This window comes from Gracilinanus agilis, chromosome 6, assembly GCF_016433145.1.
Source record: "Gracilinanus agilis isolate LMUSP501 chromosome 6, AgileGrace, whole genome shotgun sequence".
NCBI lineage: Eukaryota > Metazoa > Chordata > Mammalia > Didelphimorphia > Didelphidae > Gracilinanus > Gracilinanus agilis.
In genome coordinates, this window is record NC_058135.1 from 28,641,875 (window position 1) to 28,660,836 (window position 18,962).

General features: G+C 36.9%; 1 protein-coding gene across 1 annotated transcript in view; it reads right to left on the reverse strand.

Moving 5' to 3' along the window:
• Positions 1 to 10,000: 10,000 nt before the first annotated feature.
• USO1 (USO1 vesicle transport factor) overlaps positions 10,001 to 18,962 on the reverse strand; it is an 85,792-nt gene continuing 76,830 nt past the window's right edge. Inside the window, exons 20-26 of the mRNA XM_044681344.1 lie at positions 16,960 to 17,098; positions 16,529 to 16,692; positions 15,688 to 15,777; positions 13,167 to 13,265; positions 12,411 to 12,518; positions 11,772 to 11,987; positions 10,001 to 11,204 (exon numbers count right to left, since the gene is read on the reverse strand). Coding sequence (XP_044537279.1) covers positions 11,052 to 11,204; positions 11,772 to 11,987; positions 12,411 to 12,518; positions 13,167 to 13,265; positions 15,688 to 15,777; positions 16,529 to 16,692; positions 16,960 to 17,098 — 969 coding nt within the window. The 3' untranslated portion in view covers positions 10,001 to 11,051. The remainder of the gene's footprint in view (positions 11,205 to 11,771; positions 11,988 to 12,410; positions 12,519 to 13,166; positions 13,266 to 15,687; positions 15,778 to 16,528; positions 16,693 to 16,959; positions 17,099 to 18,962) is intronic.

An 18,962-nucleotide genomic window follows, 5' to 3' on the forward strand; every position in this document is an offset into this window, starting at 1 on the left:
CAAAGAGGGTGATTCAAGAAACATTAGTATTGGGAAATGAACTTTGCAGACATCTTGGCAGGATTGGGGCTAGGGGTAGAAGTTCTACTAAGACAAGAACAGATGACTAACTTTGAGAGACTTTCCTTTCTTTGAGAATGTGGAGCAAGAGATGAGGGGGCATTTGATTCTGATCAATAAGGAGTTCAAAGAGAAATAAATGGACCTTGGGAAGAAGGGGCTATAACATCTTGGTTGACACGATTGGTATATCCTAACCTAGACCAGTAACCCTTGGAAGTCCCTGGAACACTTCGACAGGGTTCATGAAATGAAACTGGAGAAGCATTATAGTATAATGGACAGAGAACCAACCTTGAAGCCAGGAAGATCTGGGTTCAGGTCCCATATCTATGATCCTGGGCTGATCATTCTTAGTGCCCTACATCACTAAGATTATAAATTGTAGAGAAGGTGCTCATCTGCATTGGTATCACAAATCCAGTTCCTATCCCTAGTTGATCAATAAATCAATAGAATATTGAAAGCATAATATTTCTGGATTTAAACAAGGTGTTTGGCAAAGTCTCATGATATGAGAGCAATGGAGACAGATCAGACAGACAGAGGGAGAGAGATAGAGACAGAGAGAGACAGAGACAGAAGGAAAGATGAGGAGAGAGACAGGGAGAAACAGAGAGAGAGGGAGAGGCAGACAGAGAGAGGCAGAGATACAGAAGGAGAGGAGAAGAGACAGAGAGACAGAGACAGAGATAGAGAAAGACAGACAGAATCAGAGACAGAGAGAGAAGAAATTTGGTTTGGGTTTTGGTGTCACTCCTTCATATAGACAGATGTTCTCCTCATGCTACTGACCATGGTGGAACACTATCCAACTGTAAATAATGAAAAGCAGGGTTTCCCAAATTTTGTGTCTTAGATCACTTTGGCAGTCTGGGGAAACCCTCTCAACTCCTTCTTAAAAAGATTTTTAAAAATATGTACGCCTAACCCAAATTCATTTCTAACCCTAACCCAAAATTTGTTTCTAAATTCGTTTGTAACCCTAACCCTAAATTCTGAGCTTGTTTTCTATCCATAGCAAAGTTGTGCTAACTGTATACAGAACGCTATCAATTGCCCTCAGTGAAATCACTTATTCAACAGCATTTATTAAGCACGCAATATAGGTGCCAAGAATGAAGAAAATCCTCCTTGCAATAAGTTTACATTCCATAGATATATAAAATGTGGGTTCAGAGGAAAGAATGCTGGGCCCAGAGCCAGGAAGATCTGAATTCAAGGCTGCCTCAGATACTAGATGACCCTGCATCATCAGACACATAACTTCTGTCTTCCTCAGTTTCCTCATCTGTAAAATGAAGATAATAAAGCACTACCACCCAGGGTTATGGTGAAGATAAAATGAGATAATATGAAGAGCTCCTTAATTCACAATATAAATGCTAGCTATTATTATTATTAAATATACAGATTAAATGTAAAATTTAGATATGTTTATATATTATAATGAAATACATGATACTATGGGAGGAGGGGCACGAGGGGATAGGTGATGGAGAAAAGGTTTACATGAAGATTATGCCCAAGATGCATCTTCAAGGGTCTATGAGGTGAAGATCAGGACATGGGGAAAAGGTATTGTTCCAAGCATGGGGCAAAGTCCATATAAAGACCTTTGCCTCCTTCTAGAAGATGGAGTATTGTGTATGTGGAAGAGGATGAGAGTTGGACTAGCAAACCAAAAGGAAGTCATGCCATGAATATCCAGAGAGGAAAAAGCATCCAGCAGGAGAGGGTGGTGTAACAGAGGGGACAGGAAGGATGAGGGCTGGGAAAACACTATTAGATTTGGCAATTAAGAAATAATTGGAGGGGATGTGGCAAAATAGGGACATTAATGCATTGCTGGTGGAGTTGTGAATTGATCCAACCATTCTGGATGGCAATTTGGAACTATGCTCAAAGGGATTTAAAAGACTGACTGCCCTTTGATCCGGCCATACCACTGCTGGGTTTGTACTCCAAAGAGATCATAAGGAAAGAGACTTGTACAAAAATATTTATAGCCGCACTCTTTGTGGTAGCAAAAAATTGGAAAACAAGGGGATGCCCTTCGATTGGGGAATGGCTGAACAAACTGTGGTATATGCTGGTGATGGAATACTATTGTGGTAAAAGGAATAATAAACTGGAGGAATTCCATGTGAACTGGAAAGAGCTCCAGGAATTGATGCAGAGCGAAAGGAGCAGAGCCAGAAGAACATTGTACACAGAGACTGATGCACTGTGGCACAACTGAATGTAATGGACTTCTCTTCTAGCAGCAATGCAATGACCCAGAACAATCTTGAGGAACTTATGAGAAAGAATGCTATCCACATCCAGAGAAAGAACTGTGGGAGCAGAAACACAAAAGAAAAACAACTGCTTGATCACATGTGTCGGTGGGGATATGATTGGGGATGTAGACTCTATACGATCACCCTAGTGCAAATATCAATAATATGGAAATAGGTCTTGATCAATGACTCATGTAAAACCCAGTGGAATTGCACATCAGTTATGGAAGGGGGATGGGAGGAGGGGAAGGAAAGAACATGAATCATGTAACCATGGAAAAATTCTCTTAATTAAATAAATTTTTTAAAAAAAAAAGAAAAAAAAAGAAATAATTGGAAACTTTGGAGAAAGCTATTTTAGCTGGGTGACTGAACCTAGTAAGTCAAAAGTCAGGATGCAAAGACTTGAGGAGTAAATGAGAGGAGAGGCAGTGAGTATAGGCAACTTTTTCAAGAAGTTTTACTGAGAAATGGAGAAAAGATATAGGACAATGACTCTTGGTATTAATGATAAAATCTGTGAAGACATTTTTTAAGGAAAGGGAAAGACTTGGGCATGTTAGAAGGCACTTGTCTGCAAAACATAACTATTTTTCAAAGATCAGGAACCTAAAGCAGGAGCCCCTGCTCCCATCCCTGCTCCCCTATAGCCTGCAGTGAACTACAGCATGCTAGCTACAGATTAATATTATTTTATGTATCATTTAATACATGCCAGGCACTAGGATAAAGACTTTACACATTATCTCATTTGATCCTCACAATAATTTTACAGATGAGGAAACTGAGGCAAAAAGGTTAATTGTCTAGGGTCACACAGCCAGTAGATATCTGAGAATAGATTTGAACTCATCTTCCTAATTCCAGGCCCAGTGCCCTATCCACTTCACCACCTAACTCCCCCTCTATTGTCTTTCTCTTGCCCCAACCAGTCAAGATCTAGACAGAACCCTAATTACTGAATTATTTAGTGTTCACATTTCTAGACTTCTGTTTCTTCATCCATCAAACAGTGGGGTTGGATTGATTAGATAATCTCTAAACTATTTTCCAACTTGAACCTCTTCCCAATCACACAATAGATGTGATTTATATATTGGAAGAACTTTATTAAGTAAAAAGTAACATTAAATAGAAGGTGCTTAAGGTGCATTTAGGTTCAGGTTAAGCATATATACGTGTATATATATCTATGCATAGAATATAATGCTACATTTCAGATAAAATATACTCATTAGTTTATGTCAATCCAAATTTAAATATTAACTTAGTTATACTAAAATAACTAATTTGTTTTAATGGTCCAACTTTCATTCCACCTTTATTTCTCAATACGCCTCCTCTTCATACATGAGGTGAAAAACAAACAGGGCTGTTCCCCATGCAGGCCAGGCATGCTCTGCACCATTACCTTGGCCCTGGCTTCACCCCTACACTTGGTACGCTCTTCCTCCTCACCTTGCCTTTTGTAATCCCTGGCATTTCAGTTTTACCTAAAGTTCCATCTTCTACCAAAGACCTTTTCTGATTCCTCCAGTTCTTGTCCTTCCCTCCACCATCAAAATTATTTAAACTATATATGTATATATATCAATACATATATTAGTACTTTTTATATATCTATTACAGAAAGAGAGAAAGAGGGACAAAGAGATTGTTCTTCACCTCAATCCCCAGTAGAAAGCAAACTCCATGAGGGTTAAGGAAGTTTTGATTTTTGTCTTTGTATTCCCACAGACTATCAGTGTCAGGCACAGAGAAGGCACTTAGATGCTTGTTGAATTGAAATAAAGCTAAATACGTTATTTAAATTAATCCAAATTAAAAATATGGTTTAGGGGGAATGGGGAGCAGTAACTCATCTTCTAATTCTTGCATGTGTAAAGGTATAATCATCAAGGAACTTTGTTTTCACTAAATCAGCCAAATTAAGGGCAATAATTAGATGTAGCAAAGGAGATAATGCCCAGACCTTTCACAACCCAAAACTAAAACTTAAGTCAATGACATCTGCTTTGTTGGAGTTGTTATATAAAAATCCATGTCTAGATACAAGATTTTTTGCCAGGAAAGGGAAACCACACATTAATCTTTATGACAATGTGTCATTTCAATGTTTTAATGTATCTTAACTCTGACCTATCTCCTTCTACTTCACATATATCTTAAGAAAAAGATAGAACATATTCTAACATTTCAAAATGGCTATTCCAAATCTGTCTCACACATGTCGATCTTCTTAATTGGGGCATGAAGGGTCTCAAATGATTAATTCATTTTAAAATCTTAAATGCATTTAAAAAGCTTACAATTGATTTCAAGTGAAACCATAGTTGAAGATTATTTTCCATAACACTGATATTTACAGTTTGATTCCTACTTCATTAGCATGTCATTTCCTCCAATAAATGGACGTTTCAGAGGCTCAAGAGACTGTAAAATCATCTGTACTGCTGTCATCATGGCAGAATTACGGTCATTGATGAGATTACTTTCATTCTGACAGCATAATCAACATCCTAGCTCATCACAGCATCAAGGAATTGTCTGTATTTGGAGGCTTCTTCCAATTCTTTTCATAAAACTAAAGCATATAGAACCTAGAGAAACCAACAGAAATATGGTTCATCTCTTTATATATTTAGTTTGCTTTCACATTTAAATCTACCCATAAAAACTTGCTGAATAGTGGGGTAGAGCAGACTAGAGGGGCACAATAACTATGCTAATAAATACTGTATATATCTGGCAGGTTTGACCAAACTGGAAGGATTGGGGGCATGACCCCAGACACAATATTTACCATCAGAGCCCGCTCTGTACTTCCTCGGCAAGTTAATTTCCCCTGAAAGGTTCGATGACATTCTCAGGGTCTCCTATAGTCAATATGTGTCAGAGGTCTTCTTTTTGCCTCTGAGGCCAATTCTCTATTCATACCCCACAGCTTCTAAGCTCTTAAGGCTCTGAAACATAGATCGCTAAAATCCAGGAATCAAAATTGAGGGTGGTTCAAAGCACTACAGAAAGCCATAAACTGATTTTAAGGAGGTTGGAAAATAAACCAATGAAGATCTGATTACTCTAAATGGCACCGCAAGTCATAAAGGTGGGCTGGTCTATAGCAAAAATGGATCAAGGTCTACATTGGCATTTGAAATATTAAAATAATTATACAAAGGTCTCTAGGAAGTAAAATAGTCTCTCTCTTTATGGAAGGGCATGGATGAGAATCATGCAAGATGAGACTTGAATGAATGGCCATCTTATATCCGAAGGATTCATAAAAGGATTATGTATGCTACAAGATATTGGATACTACTTCTATCATAGTCATTCATCTCTTCCATTCCTTAGGAGACTGCCTATGAGTAGCTGTGTGTAAAAAAGAAAAGAACAAAAACAACAACAAACCTATCCCCTGGTAGCTAGGATTCTGGATATAAAACCCTCAAACTCAGCTAGTCTGGTTTTTGGACATTAGCTATGTAAAATCTTCAAACTTTTATCAGCTTAGTAGAATCTGCCCAAGCTTATACCCTACAGGCGTAGAGGTCACTTCCCTTTATGCAGCTTGAGAAGGCCCTCAGGGGGAGCTTTATTGGTCACTGACTAATAATAATCCTAGCCCAAGTTACCAGTGCCAGAAAAGAAAGTGATACTTTTTACTTATTAGATAGGAACTTCTTGGAAAATATACCAATATCTTGATCATGGCACGCATTGAAGAAAATCAGAAAGGGTAGGTTGTTCTACAGCAACAAGGGCCAACCAACCTGGTAAAGCAGTCCCTTTCGGGGAGGTGCTAGAAACAGTCAAAGCATTTCAGAAAGCCTTAAGTAATTATCATCTTCTTACACAGAGGATCCAATGTCCTTCCTCTATGTCTGGACATTAGTGAACACCAGTGGAATACGCAAGCTGTTGAACAGTTATCCCTTGCTTTTGCTACAGTGAAGTCTCATTTCAGGAGGAAAAAAAGTGTCCTTGAATCTCTTCATTTTAAATGTTTTGTCCCATTCCTAGAAATAGCTTACACTTGAATGCCAAATAACATCACAGCAGAGATTTGTTTTAGCATTTAACAGCAGTACAAAGTGAAGATGTTAATGAAGTATATACACTTATGAATGAATACAGAATGAAGTAGGCAGGCTATAGAAAACCAAAGTAAAATAACAAAGTAAATGGAAAGAACAATAAAATGAAATGGCAATCTGTAATTATAAGAACCAAGTTTGGCCACAGAAAGAGTATTAAAAAAATCACATCTCTCTTCCCTGTGGGAGGGGAAGCATTCAGAAGCAGGATATAGTATACATCAGATATGTTAGATGTGGTATTTGGCCTTACCAGACTGCTTTTCCCCTTCTCTTGGTTTTTTAGTTAAAAGAGATGCTCCTTGTGTAGGGGCATGGTTGAAGATAGATTTTTAAATTCAGGCAATATAAAAAACACTTTTGAGGAGGGCAGGGAAGAAGTGGAACTAGGATTTCATTGGGATAGGGAATGCCTGGTGAAAAGTCCCTTTAGATTGGCATCTGAATTGCAATTTATGGTCTAAGAGCAAAGGTTCCCACCTGGGGTCCACAGATGCCTAAAGGATTCCATGAACTTAGATGAGAAAAAACAATGACATTTTTAATTTCAGTGTAATTGATTTCTTTGGCAATCCTATGAATTGTTTTACCCATTTATAAACTATTCTGAGCAATCTATAGTTCACCAAACTGCCAAAGGGGGCTATAATTAAAAAAACAAAAAACACAAAAAGCAAAAAACAGAAAACAGAAAATGGAAAAAAAGCTTAAGAACTCATCTTAGACCAGGCTCAGTGAGCTAGTATTAGAAGGAAAAGGACTCTCTACACACTGATATGCTGTGTCGAAATCTTGTAAACTCAAAGTCAAACTGTAAAACAAGTGATTGTGGCAAAGGGCAGATTGCATATTATTGTATGTCAATACATTTATTTTATCTTGTCCCATTTAATTTGCACATCCCTGTATATCTCATACCTAAAAAAGAATTGCCACTACAAGATAAATCAAAATGATAATCAATATCCATCCATCCATCCATCCAATCCCTCTATGAAGACTACCACTGAAGAACTACAAATTTTTAAGGCAATCCATTCCACTTCTGGATCATCATAATGCTGTTAGTAGCTAAGTCTATCACATTTGATCACTCCACAATATTGCAGTTACTGTGTACAATGCTTTCATGGTTCTGCTTATTTCATTCTGCATCCTTTCATGTAGGTCTTTCCAGCTTTCCGAAATCCTCCTGCTCATTCCTTACAGCCCAATAGTATTCCATCACCATCATATATCACAATTTGTTCAGCCATTCCCTAATTGCATTCCACTTCTGAATAGCTATAATTGATAATGTCCTCCTCCTTTCCCCCAACAGCAAGTCTAAAGTTGCCCCTTTGTAACTCCCTTATTTGCTCCTGACTCTGCCCACTATGTCAAGCACACTAACAGTCCTTGAACAAGCAAATATATCTCTCTCGACTTTTCTCTTTTTTATGCCTATTCCTTCCTATAGACTTAAGGCCCTTCTCCATCCTGGCTGCTTTATTTCTTACACAGTACTGTAGGGCAGCTAGATGGTACGTGGATAGAGCTCTGACTTGGCCTTAGAAAGGCCCAAATTCAAACCTGACTTCAGACGCTTGTTAGCTGTGTGACTGGGCAAATCATTTAACTCCTGCCTGCATAAAACTGGAAAAGGAAATGGCAAACCACTCCAATATTTTTGCTAAGAAAACTCCAGGGACAGATGGTCTCTAGGGTCACAAAGCCTCAGTCAGGACTGAACAGCAAGTTTCATAATCATAGACCTCCATATGTGTTTTGACCAGGATAAAGTACAGACAAATGGCCATCCCTTATTCCTTAGTGTAGTTCCAAGATTGCATTAGTTTCTGATTCATACTGGGCTTGATATTGTGAAAGAGAATTCAAACTCTTTTTATTTTAACTTAATCAAGAACTTGGAGTCCCTCATCTTTCACACTTACTTAGTCATTAACACTTAGTCCTAAAAGACCACAAGCACTGTCCCCTCCCAGACTTTGATTAGTTCCTGAGATATGACAGAACAGTCCTCAGTGAAAGGAACTAGAAACCAGAGACAGGAAGTGACGTAGAGAAAATTGCTTATTAAAGCCAGCCAAGGGGATCCTGATTCATTCTGCTGCCCTGGTGGCTCTTGTTGAGAGAGGACTTCTGCATTGGTATCTCTATGTTGGAATTCTGCTGCGTTGGTGGCTCTTGCTGAAAGAGGACTTCTGTGTTGGAGATGATTCTGGGATGGTGACTCGGGCTGAAGAGACTCTCAAGGTCTTCCACCTGGAGATCAAAACCTGGAGGCTGAGACTCTCCCACTCTTTTGCGTTGGAGATTGGGACCTGAGGGAGCCTTTGTCAGAGTCGAGCTGGATTTCTTCAGATCAGTAATTATAGGGTATTTAGCTAGGTAATATTTTCTACCTCCTTCCTACATTTCCCCTTTTAGTATCTCTACCCTGCTAATAAATAATATAAATAATAAAGCTACTAACAGCCTTTTTGACTTAAAGAGTTAACGGCAACCACAACAATTTTTTAAATTTCTTATATTTTTCAAACCATTTTAATTATTACAACATTCACCCCAAACTCCAGACCTTTTTCAAAGGTTTGCCTAACCATCTCTCTCAACCTTGTATCTGGATAGTTGATTTTGAGAAGTTAAGTCCAAGGCTTGATATGGATCCCTAATGAATTTTATCTGATTTGGATTCCATTCAGTGCTCTAGGATGTCAAGGTCTTGTTGGTTTCTATTCCAATGGACAGTTTAGTTTTGTTTATGAGTGAATTATCTTTAATGCCAATCTAAAAGCAATACCTAAATGCCACTACACTGAAAAATGGGAGTTCTACTTAGGGATGGAAGGGAAAAGGTAGACCTGGAGGTGGTGATTAGCTTTTTACATTTGTGGAGTACCTGGTAAGCAGAGGCAGGAAGTAAAAGAAGGTCTGAAAAAGAAGAACTGGAAAGGATTAAAACACATTTTCCCAATTTTATCACAGGTCCTGGCAGCAACTAATGAGAATTAAAATATCACATTTTGTTGGAAAGATCTTAAGACACTCAAGCTTCCCTTAATCTCTCTATATATCTAGGTTAATATCTCCTAATTCCTCCCTAACATTCCTTTTCTTTCCACTGGAAAAAAAAAGGAAGAAAGAAAAAGAAGACACAGATGAACACAAGCTTCCCCTACAACTCTTTTAACATCAGATTAATTCAGTCATCATTAATGAAACAAATCCTACAAGCAAAGAAGCAGGTGAAGGCCCTGGAAATACAAAGAATAGGCCCAACCCTCAAAGATTTTCTATTCTATAAGGGATACAACATGTAAAGAGAGAAATAAGTCAAGCTGATCTGAGGAGGTAGTGAGCATTAACAACCAGGGGGAAATCAAGGACAGCTTCTTGAGGGAGGTACCTAAGAGTTGGAAGAATGCTAAATAGCCTCCTCATGTCATGATTTTATATAAAAACATATATACAACCTTTGATTCAATCATGAAAAATAAAAACATTGTTGCTCAAAATCTAAAAGGAACCAATGATGAAACAAATGACTGGGGGCTTAAGTGAATGTAATATCTATTTTTATTACCAAAACATGAGATTGACATCTTTTTTATTGCACTCTTTTAAATCTTTTATATGCATCAAACCTACTTCAACATTAATTCAATTCAACAAGCATCCCTTGACTGTCTACTCAGTGCAAGGCACTGGGCAAGGTGCTAAGAGATACCAAGAAGAAGATCCAGTTCCTGCCCTCAAGGTGCTTCCCTATATAAAAGCCAATAAATTACATAAATCAGAGTGATGGGCTTTTTTCTTTTTTAACTCAAGAACATGGAGTTGGCTATGACCACCAGCTAACATGCTAAAACTGCATTGTGGGAATTATATGGGGTTGATTTGAATTGGTGTTCTGCTTCCCAAACCACACCTTTGGGTACCCCCAACAGCTGCCTCAGACATGCCCCTGTGTCCTCACGCAGAGGCAGAGGTCCCTGCCTCTTTGCTTAGGTGCAGGATGCGGTCATTTGAGCTACAAAGGCACTCCCTTGACACTGTTCAACCTCCTCATTTTAGGAGTCACATGTGGATGAATCCCCAAACTTGCCCTGTTCCTGCTCTTAAACTTGCCCATCTTGTAAAAGAACCCATGAGTTTAGAGTATTACCAATGCTGAATAAGGAGGCAAAGAGCCCAATTCAATGTGTTAAATCAAATACATACACAAATCACATTTCAAAAATAAAAAGATAAGATGCAGAGACTTTAGTAAATGACCAAGGAACTAAGGCAAGTTGTATGGCTACCTCATGCTTTTAACAGTACATTTTTGGTGTCTAAAGCTAAGAGATGGTCACCTTCTAAAAGAATTTAAAAAAAAAAAAACTTAAATAAAACAGAATTGTGTTGTACCCATAGTTGGGGCTTTTTTCTTTTTAAAAATATGGGTGGTATCATTTTAGAAACATGGCAATAGTCTTTTAGTGAATGCTTTCCAATATGCTTCCTAAAAATCTTTATTATGTGTGGAGACAGACCAAAGTATTGTCTCTGAGGTTCCATCTTAAAAATTACATGGCAGTCTCTATTATTCCTAGAGATACTTTAAAGCTTAGGCTAACCCCTCCACTACTTCATTAACATTATGATGATCATCTTCATCGTCACTGTTGTCATCATCGTCGTCGTCGTCGTCATCAACATCATCATCAACATCATCATTACCAGTCTGGTCACCAGATCCAAGTTCATCTTCATCTTCATCCTCAACCTAAACAGAAAAAAAAATTTTTTTTTCACTTAGCCTGAATCAAACAACATGGAAAACTTCATTTCTTGGCCATCTTGAAATTTGGAACTTTAAAGTATAAATAAATCTCTTTACTTCTTTGTCCTAGGGACACATGCAACTTGTGGGAAATGATTTTTGTGGGCCTATCATGAAAAAAATCTGCACAGAAACTAAAACATGGTAGCATTTTCTTATTCTCCAGTGGTTCCTGTTAGCAAAAGAGTGACCAAATCAATTCATGTTACTAAAAATAAAATATTAAGTTGTAAGTGTAGGCAAAAGTTAATCAAATCCTAAACAAAGACAATACTTCAAATGCAGGAATATATTTATTCCTACATGCAAAATTGAATATCTAAAATATAACAAAAATATTAAAAAATTATACTCCAAATTCAATTATTTATTATATAGAGAGCACTTCAAGGTGAAATATTTCTAAGCACTTTACAAAGAAATATGAATTGAATATGTAATGAAATACAATTGTGGCACAAAATCTTTGCAAGGACAAATTCTATTAGAAACACGTGGCCTTACCGGATGACCAAGGTCCTTGAGTTTGCTTTTTAATGAAATGATTTTCTGATCTTGATCAGCCAGCAGCACCAAGAGGTCATCCTGTTCTTTGGCAGCTTTTGCAAGTCCCAGCTGCAGTTTGTTTTTCTCATTCTGTAAGATTGCTATGGTGCTGTTTGATGAATCCAACTGCTGTTTTATAGACACTTTTTCCTCAGACAGAGCTTTAACTTCATTCTGACAACAGAAATGTTCAAGTTACTAAGCTGCAAGGAGCACTCATATGGGAGCAGCACATGATGAAATGTTCTTTTCTTTCAAATCCACTGCATCCAATTCAGCCTTGGAGGGTGTTTATTGAATTCACAAAATTACTTTTTTGAAAATGAATTTTTTCCATGCAAACCATTTATGTATATCATCAACAAGAAAATCATTTATTTGAGTTGCAACATTTCCATTCAAATCAGAAACAAGAGATTACATGAAAAAGCAGATCGAAAACAAACCATATACTGCCACAGAAATACTAACAACTATTCCATTTCATCTGACTTTTCGGTGTTTATTTCCACATATGCAGTGGAATAAAATTCTGAATTTTCTCCATTTTATAATTTTAAAATATTGTGTATTAGGCATGGAAGTGCTACTACCAACCTTTAATTCTTTAGTCTCTTGAACCAATGAAGAGAGTCTACCCTCTATGTCAGTGGGTTTTGCTGCTGTTACAGTCCCATTGTCTCCTGAGACTGGAAGAGATTTAGCCTAAAGGCATAAATTGATGAAAAACAAGTTTAAAATGTTAAGCTAGCAAAGCTCAGACTACTAGACATATTTTTTATTTCATTTTGGACTTGAAATCTGGTTTCCAAGATTAGACAAAACAGTTCTCAAATTGACTCCTATGTGAGTACTGTCTTATGAGATAAATGACACTCAGGGCAGAACCTAAAGCCCAGGGGAGCATGAACCAGGGAATAGAACAGTGCATGTAGATCTATGAAATAAAGAAAGCAGATCTAGAAAGGAAGGATCAAAGTTGTTCTGAGTTAGAAGTATGTTCTAATAATGCCTCAAATGTGACCATGGAGTCAGAGCTGGAAGGGCTCTCAATGACCATCTTGTCTAATGCCTTCTTTTGAGAGACAGAGAAACAATAGTCCTAAAGGTCTCAGAGTCTAAGTACCAGATCTGGGCCTCAAACCTAGGCTCTTTCTGCTGTACCATAGCACCTCAGGTCAGTAAAGAGAGAGCTAACAGACTCCAAGTGACGGACTCATACCAAGATTCTTTCAGGCCACTGTGTGCCAGCCACCTCCTCAAGGCAGCAGAATAGGCTGACTAGCCTAAAGCAACCAAGTCAGCCCACCCCTAGGTTTGCTATTAATGGATAAAGAAATGAAAGCCACTTACAAATGCTTCAGTTTTCTGTAACAGCTCCTGCTTTTCCATCTGTAGTTTAGAGATCTCCACAGACTGCAAATTTAGCTGAGCCCTGAGTGTTTCAACTTCCTTCAAAGACAAAAGTGGCAGAAAAAATGTTTATATTTATTTAGAAAACTACAGAGAATCACAAAGAAACTAAGACAAAATCTTCCATAAAATATTGGCTTAAAATCTAAATCCACAAAACCCACCAGTACATCTTTATATGACAATTATATTAATAATATATTATAATAAAAATATTTGGTAGTTGACCTACCAAGTTACACTGAAGTTATAAAGAGAATTGTAAAACGTTCACTAAAATAAGAATTGACAAATAACTGAAAGGTTATTTTCTTGATTGATCCCCTTGCCTACCTGAAATGATATATATAAATATATATATATATATATATACATATATATATATATATTTACTGCTATACTAATCACAACTAGGGCATTGATAGGGCCAGACAAAATTAGTATGGTAGAACGAAGGTTAGAGAATCTCAGGAAAATAACGAAAAGGTAGGAATAAAGGAGGAATAGGAAGGAATGACCTCAAAATATTCTTTAATGATCTCAAAATATATTACCTAAATAAAAATTATAGTAACCAAAACTGCTTGGTAATGGTTAAGAAACAGAAAAGCAATCAGTGGTATAGACTAGATGGACAGGAATCAGAAACAAGTAAATTTTAAAAAAACGGTGTTTGATAAACCTGGTAACCCAGATGACCTAAGGAAGAACTTTCAAAAGAACTGTTAGGAAAACAGAAGAGCAGTTTGCCAGAAATTATATTTAGACAAATACAAATATCTGGTAACAATGGATGGGAAAAACATGATCTGACTATAAAAGGTCACAAGATAAAATAAAAAAAGATGCATCTTAACTGAACAAGAGAGAAAAAAGATCCCAAAAGATAAAATAAGTAATTTCATTTGCATGAAATTAAAAGGATGTTGAATGAAACAAAACCAATGCAGCTAGAATAAGAAAATAATGTCAGTTGGAAAAAAAAAAACAACTTTGCACCAATATTCTTTAGCAAGGGGTCTGATAACCAGGATACATAGAGAAACAAAAAAAATATGTATATGACAGTTGATCATTAAAGAATATGAATAATTCTAAAAAGAATTAAACTATTAACAACCATGTGAAAATCTTGTTCAAAATAATGAATACTAAGAAAAATGTAAATTAAAGTAACTCTGGGGCTTCACAGCCAGTTAACTCTGATGATAAAGTCAGAAATAGGGGATGAGGAAGACAGATATGTTAATATTTTAATGAAAATGTAAAATGATCCAACCATTCTGGAAAGCAATTTGGAATTTTGCTTTAAAAAGTAAGCTTTCTATACTCTGACAGAAAGATTCCAGTGTTGGGCATTTAAAAAGCACAACAAAGACAAAAAGAAAGATGCCTCAAAATATTTATAGAAGCATTTTTTGTGATAACAAAGAGCTAGGAATAAAATAACTGCCCATCAATTAGGGAATGACTAAAACAGTTGTGGTGCACGAATGTAATGGACAATCACTGCTTCGTAAGAACAACAAACAGTAAGAATTCGGAGAAGCACATAAATGGATGGAAAAGGGAAATAAGTAGAATCAGAAAAACTATATGCTTAATAATGAAAACTCTGAAGCAGAATTATACATATCAAAAGGAATTTCTAAGTTGCGAAAGATTCCAGAAAAAAGAAAAAAGCTTTTTTTTCCAGTTAAAGAAATCCATTTGAAACATTGAAACCTTTTCATTTTCTTCTTCCTTGCAAGTGCTCAAGAAGCAAAATTTGGGGGGGGGGGGGGGGGGGGGGAAGGAAATAGGATGAGCTATGTGGCACATATAAACTGTTTACCAAGATTTTTTTTCCCACCAAGAAGTTATAATGAAAAATTGGTCATGAAAATTAGACAAAGTCTTTTTTTTTAAACCCTTACTTTCCGACTTAGAATCAATACTCTGTATTGGTTCTAAGACAAAGGAGTGGTAAGGGCTAGGCAATGGGGATTAAGTGACTTGCCCACGGTCCCAGAGCTAGGAAGTGTCTGAAGGCAGATTTGAACCCAGGACCTCCCTTCTCTAAACCTGGCTCTCAATCCAGTGAGCTAACTAGCAGCCCCCCAGAAGTTTACATCTTAACACAAGCCACTGGTAACTTAAAAGTCATGCCATGTTGGGCAACTGGGTATTGATTCCAAGATGGAAAGTAAGGGTTTCTAAAAAAAAAAAAAAAGTCATGCCATGTAGCTTAGTTTCTTTTAAAATTTTCTTTTGACTGCTATTTCAGACTGGAAATCAATCTGTGTAAAGATCTTTTAAATGGGAGAAAAATAATATTTAAAAAGATTCTAAAAAGTGTCAATAATTAAAGATGACTATTTGATCAAAAGTTCTTGTTGTCATCTATAAAAGTAAACTAGATTAATGATTATTTGGAGCATTCATTCTAATTATGAACAAAGAAAGTAAAGCACAAATTTACCCGTTGCAATTTTGTAGTACTTTCAGAATCACCATCCATAGAAGTCTCTAGAGAGGGTTCCATTTTCCCAGGTGCTGACAGTGTAGATTTCTACATTAATAAAGAAATAAACCATGAAACTAAATTAGAGTGTCAATCAGCAAGGTTAAAAAAAGATTGGATACTTTTTAACCTTAAGAAGACCTAGATTTCTAGGCCCAACTCTAATTAGCTATCTGACTATGTAATCACTTTAGGCCTCAGAATTTCCAGAGAGTATAGATGATCTAGTTCCATGTTGGTGAATGAGTTGGCACTCATGTTACAGGGGGCTGCTCCCTTTCCCCTCATCCATGTGCCTGAGGACATTCCTCTCATCACCTGCCCCTCTCTGCCCAACAGCCCAATGGGAGCACTTCCTCCCTCCCTGTCTAGGGTAAGGCAGGCAGCCCCCCATGTGGCCTGAGGGTTGCAGTTTGGGCACTCAGTCTCTAAAATTTTCACTATCACTGGTCTAACTTGTCTCTGCATTGCTTCTATGTATAACATTATATTCTGTGCTGTTTTAAAGCATCATATTTGAAAATATAAAGTTAGAAACAGAAAATCACCATAAATAATCATTGAAAATACATCTCAAGACCAGCTACTCTCTTGCCTTGACACACACAACTTGCGACTTATGAAACCATTAGAGAATTTAGAGATGTATCTGGGAAAGAACAAGCTCTATATACTAAGTTTATTGAAGCAATATATAAGGTCATCTGAAGAAGGATAAAGAAGCAGTCACAGTAAAATTAAAAGAAGGACTAGAAAACTTTGTTTTCCTAGTTTAATACTCTGAATGTTTGGTTCTTACCAAATTTTCAATCAAAGAGTCCTTTTCTGTCAACTGGCCTTGTAAAAGTTCTTGCTTATTTTTTAATTCTTTTATCTCTTCTCTTAATCGGCTAATTTCTTCCGGTTGAATGCCATTCATCTGAGCTCCATCACTGTGAGAACCATGATGCTGACTGTCTTTTCCTATTACATGTGCATGAAATTTGATAAAGTTACAGAACATTTAAGTTTGCCATTATTTGTCCTGGAAGATCCAAACACCTGCATATATCAAAGCAAAGATAAAGACTCTGGGAGTCCTACTGGGGATAGATAATCATGTCTCTTATATGATAGTGTTAGAGGCTTTCAGTTTTTACCATATGTAACATGTGACAATTGATTATATAGAAAGCATTATGTATGTAAAATACATATAACCAACAAAGCGCTCAAGAGGGATCATGGTACCTAGCTGTATTTTGAGGAGATTATACTGGTCCTTGTGCTGCTGGATCTGAGACACTTGCTGTGTGACAGCTGTCTGAAGCTGTTCATTTTGACATTTTAGAGTAGAAACCTGTTGTTTTAATTCTTCAAGCTGGAAATCCTATGGAACAAAAATAAAGACAACTTCTGTCAAGGGAATATATGTGTTAGGAGCAGATAGGTGGCTCATGGATAGAAAGCCAAACTCAGAGATGGGAGATCCTGGGCTCAAATCTGGCCTCTGCTACTTCCTAGCTATGTGAACCTGAGCAAGTTACTTAACTCCAACTGCCTACCCCTTATCACTCTTTAGCCTTGGAACTAATACTTAGTATCAATTCTAAGACTGAAGATAAATTTTTTTTTAAAAAGAGAAAAAAAGAATTGATGTACTCAAGACAATCATTTCTTTAAGGTGGTATGAAATATGAACTAAAATTATGGGTTCAATTTATTTAAGAAAATAGCATATTCTCTAGGGATACTCATCTGCACACATGTACTTCTATCCTTGTGGGTGGTATCCCTCCCTTGGCTCTCATCCCCATCTCCCATTGCTCCTTAAAGGTTCAAGCTGTGACATAACTCAATGCCTTCCACACAGTAGGTTTAATTTAAGCACTGTTGGACTGAATTGAACTCATGTTTGAATTCTGTGATAAAATGCAGAAGAGGAAAAATTGTACTTGCTTTATTTGACTTCTAGAGAATAAAATAAGGAAGAAATATAGAGGACATGATTTCAGTTTGATAGAAGGAAAATTTTCCCATTTTGGAAGGAGAAAAGTAATCATAAAGTAAGGAATTCTCCCCATCCCAGGAATGAAAGCATATAATCAGTTGTTTAGGGATTATGCACAGGGGATTTCTGTTTTAGAGGGGATTGACAAGATGATCTCAATCTCCAATTTTGACATTTTATGAATCTAAGTCATGTGAGAAATCATTCTCATTCCTTTAAAGTTTCATAGATCATAGTTTCAGTACAAGAGAAATGTTCCTCCAGGTACCATGATAAGCTCATTATTTTCAAACAACATTAGATTAATTCCCAAATCACCATCAGCTAAAGAAAATTCTACTCAAAATCTGAACATAAAATAGTATATTCATACTTTGATTTCACCCTGGTAGACAGATGTCTGGGGTAAAGAGAGTGCTAAATGTGAGCAAATAGTCTTATACAAATTATTAGACTCACAGGAACTCAAGACTCAAAGAGCTGTCTACCTGTTTTGAGGTGGTATTTATGGCAAGCAGTACACAACCCAGCTGATCGAGGCAAGTAGGTCCCATCCTCTCTAAAATCTATGCTTGCACTATAGAGAATTAACATTAAGAAAGAGCACTTGCCAAACTTCCCTAGATCAACTTCTCAACAACAAGCATGGTCATTCCTCAGGAGGCCTTAAAAAAAGTCTTTCCATGATCTCAACACAAATCTGCTCCCTTTAATTACTGCCCCCCCCCAAAGCCCTTCTGGTCTTTTAAGCACAATGAAGGTGCCCTTTCACTTTCTAATATATTGCAGTAAAGAGAGAAGGCAGTGGTTTGAAAAACACTGGTTCCAGAAACAGTAACATTGAATTCTATTTCTGTTTCCAAGGCCTACCCCATGGGTGGCACATTCTTGTGTATGTTTGCTCATCTGCAGATGAGAAGATTTGACATAATAATAGCCTCTCGAGTCCATCCCAGACTCAGCTTTGTGTTCCTATGAACTAGACCAAGAATCTGTGGGTAATTTTTAGGAAAGAAGTGTGTCTATTTCAGATTTTCTATCACTCTTACCATCCAACACTACACTGTTTTGCACACAGTAGGTACTTAATAACAGAAATATGTTGAACTATATAGTGTTTTAATAACTTCGATTAAACAATGGAGAAGCAGGAATGGTAAGTCTTTCACAGGAAAAATCAGATTTAATGCACATCATTTTAAATTATAGCACTTCTTCCAAGACCACAGGCTGTCCTAACGTA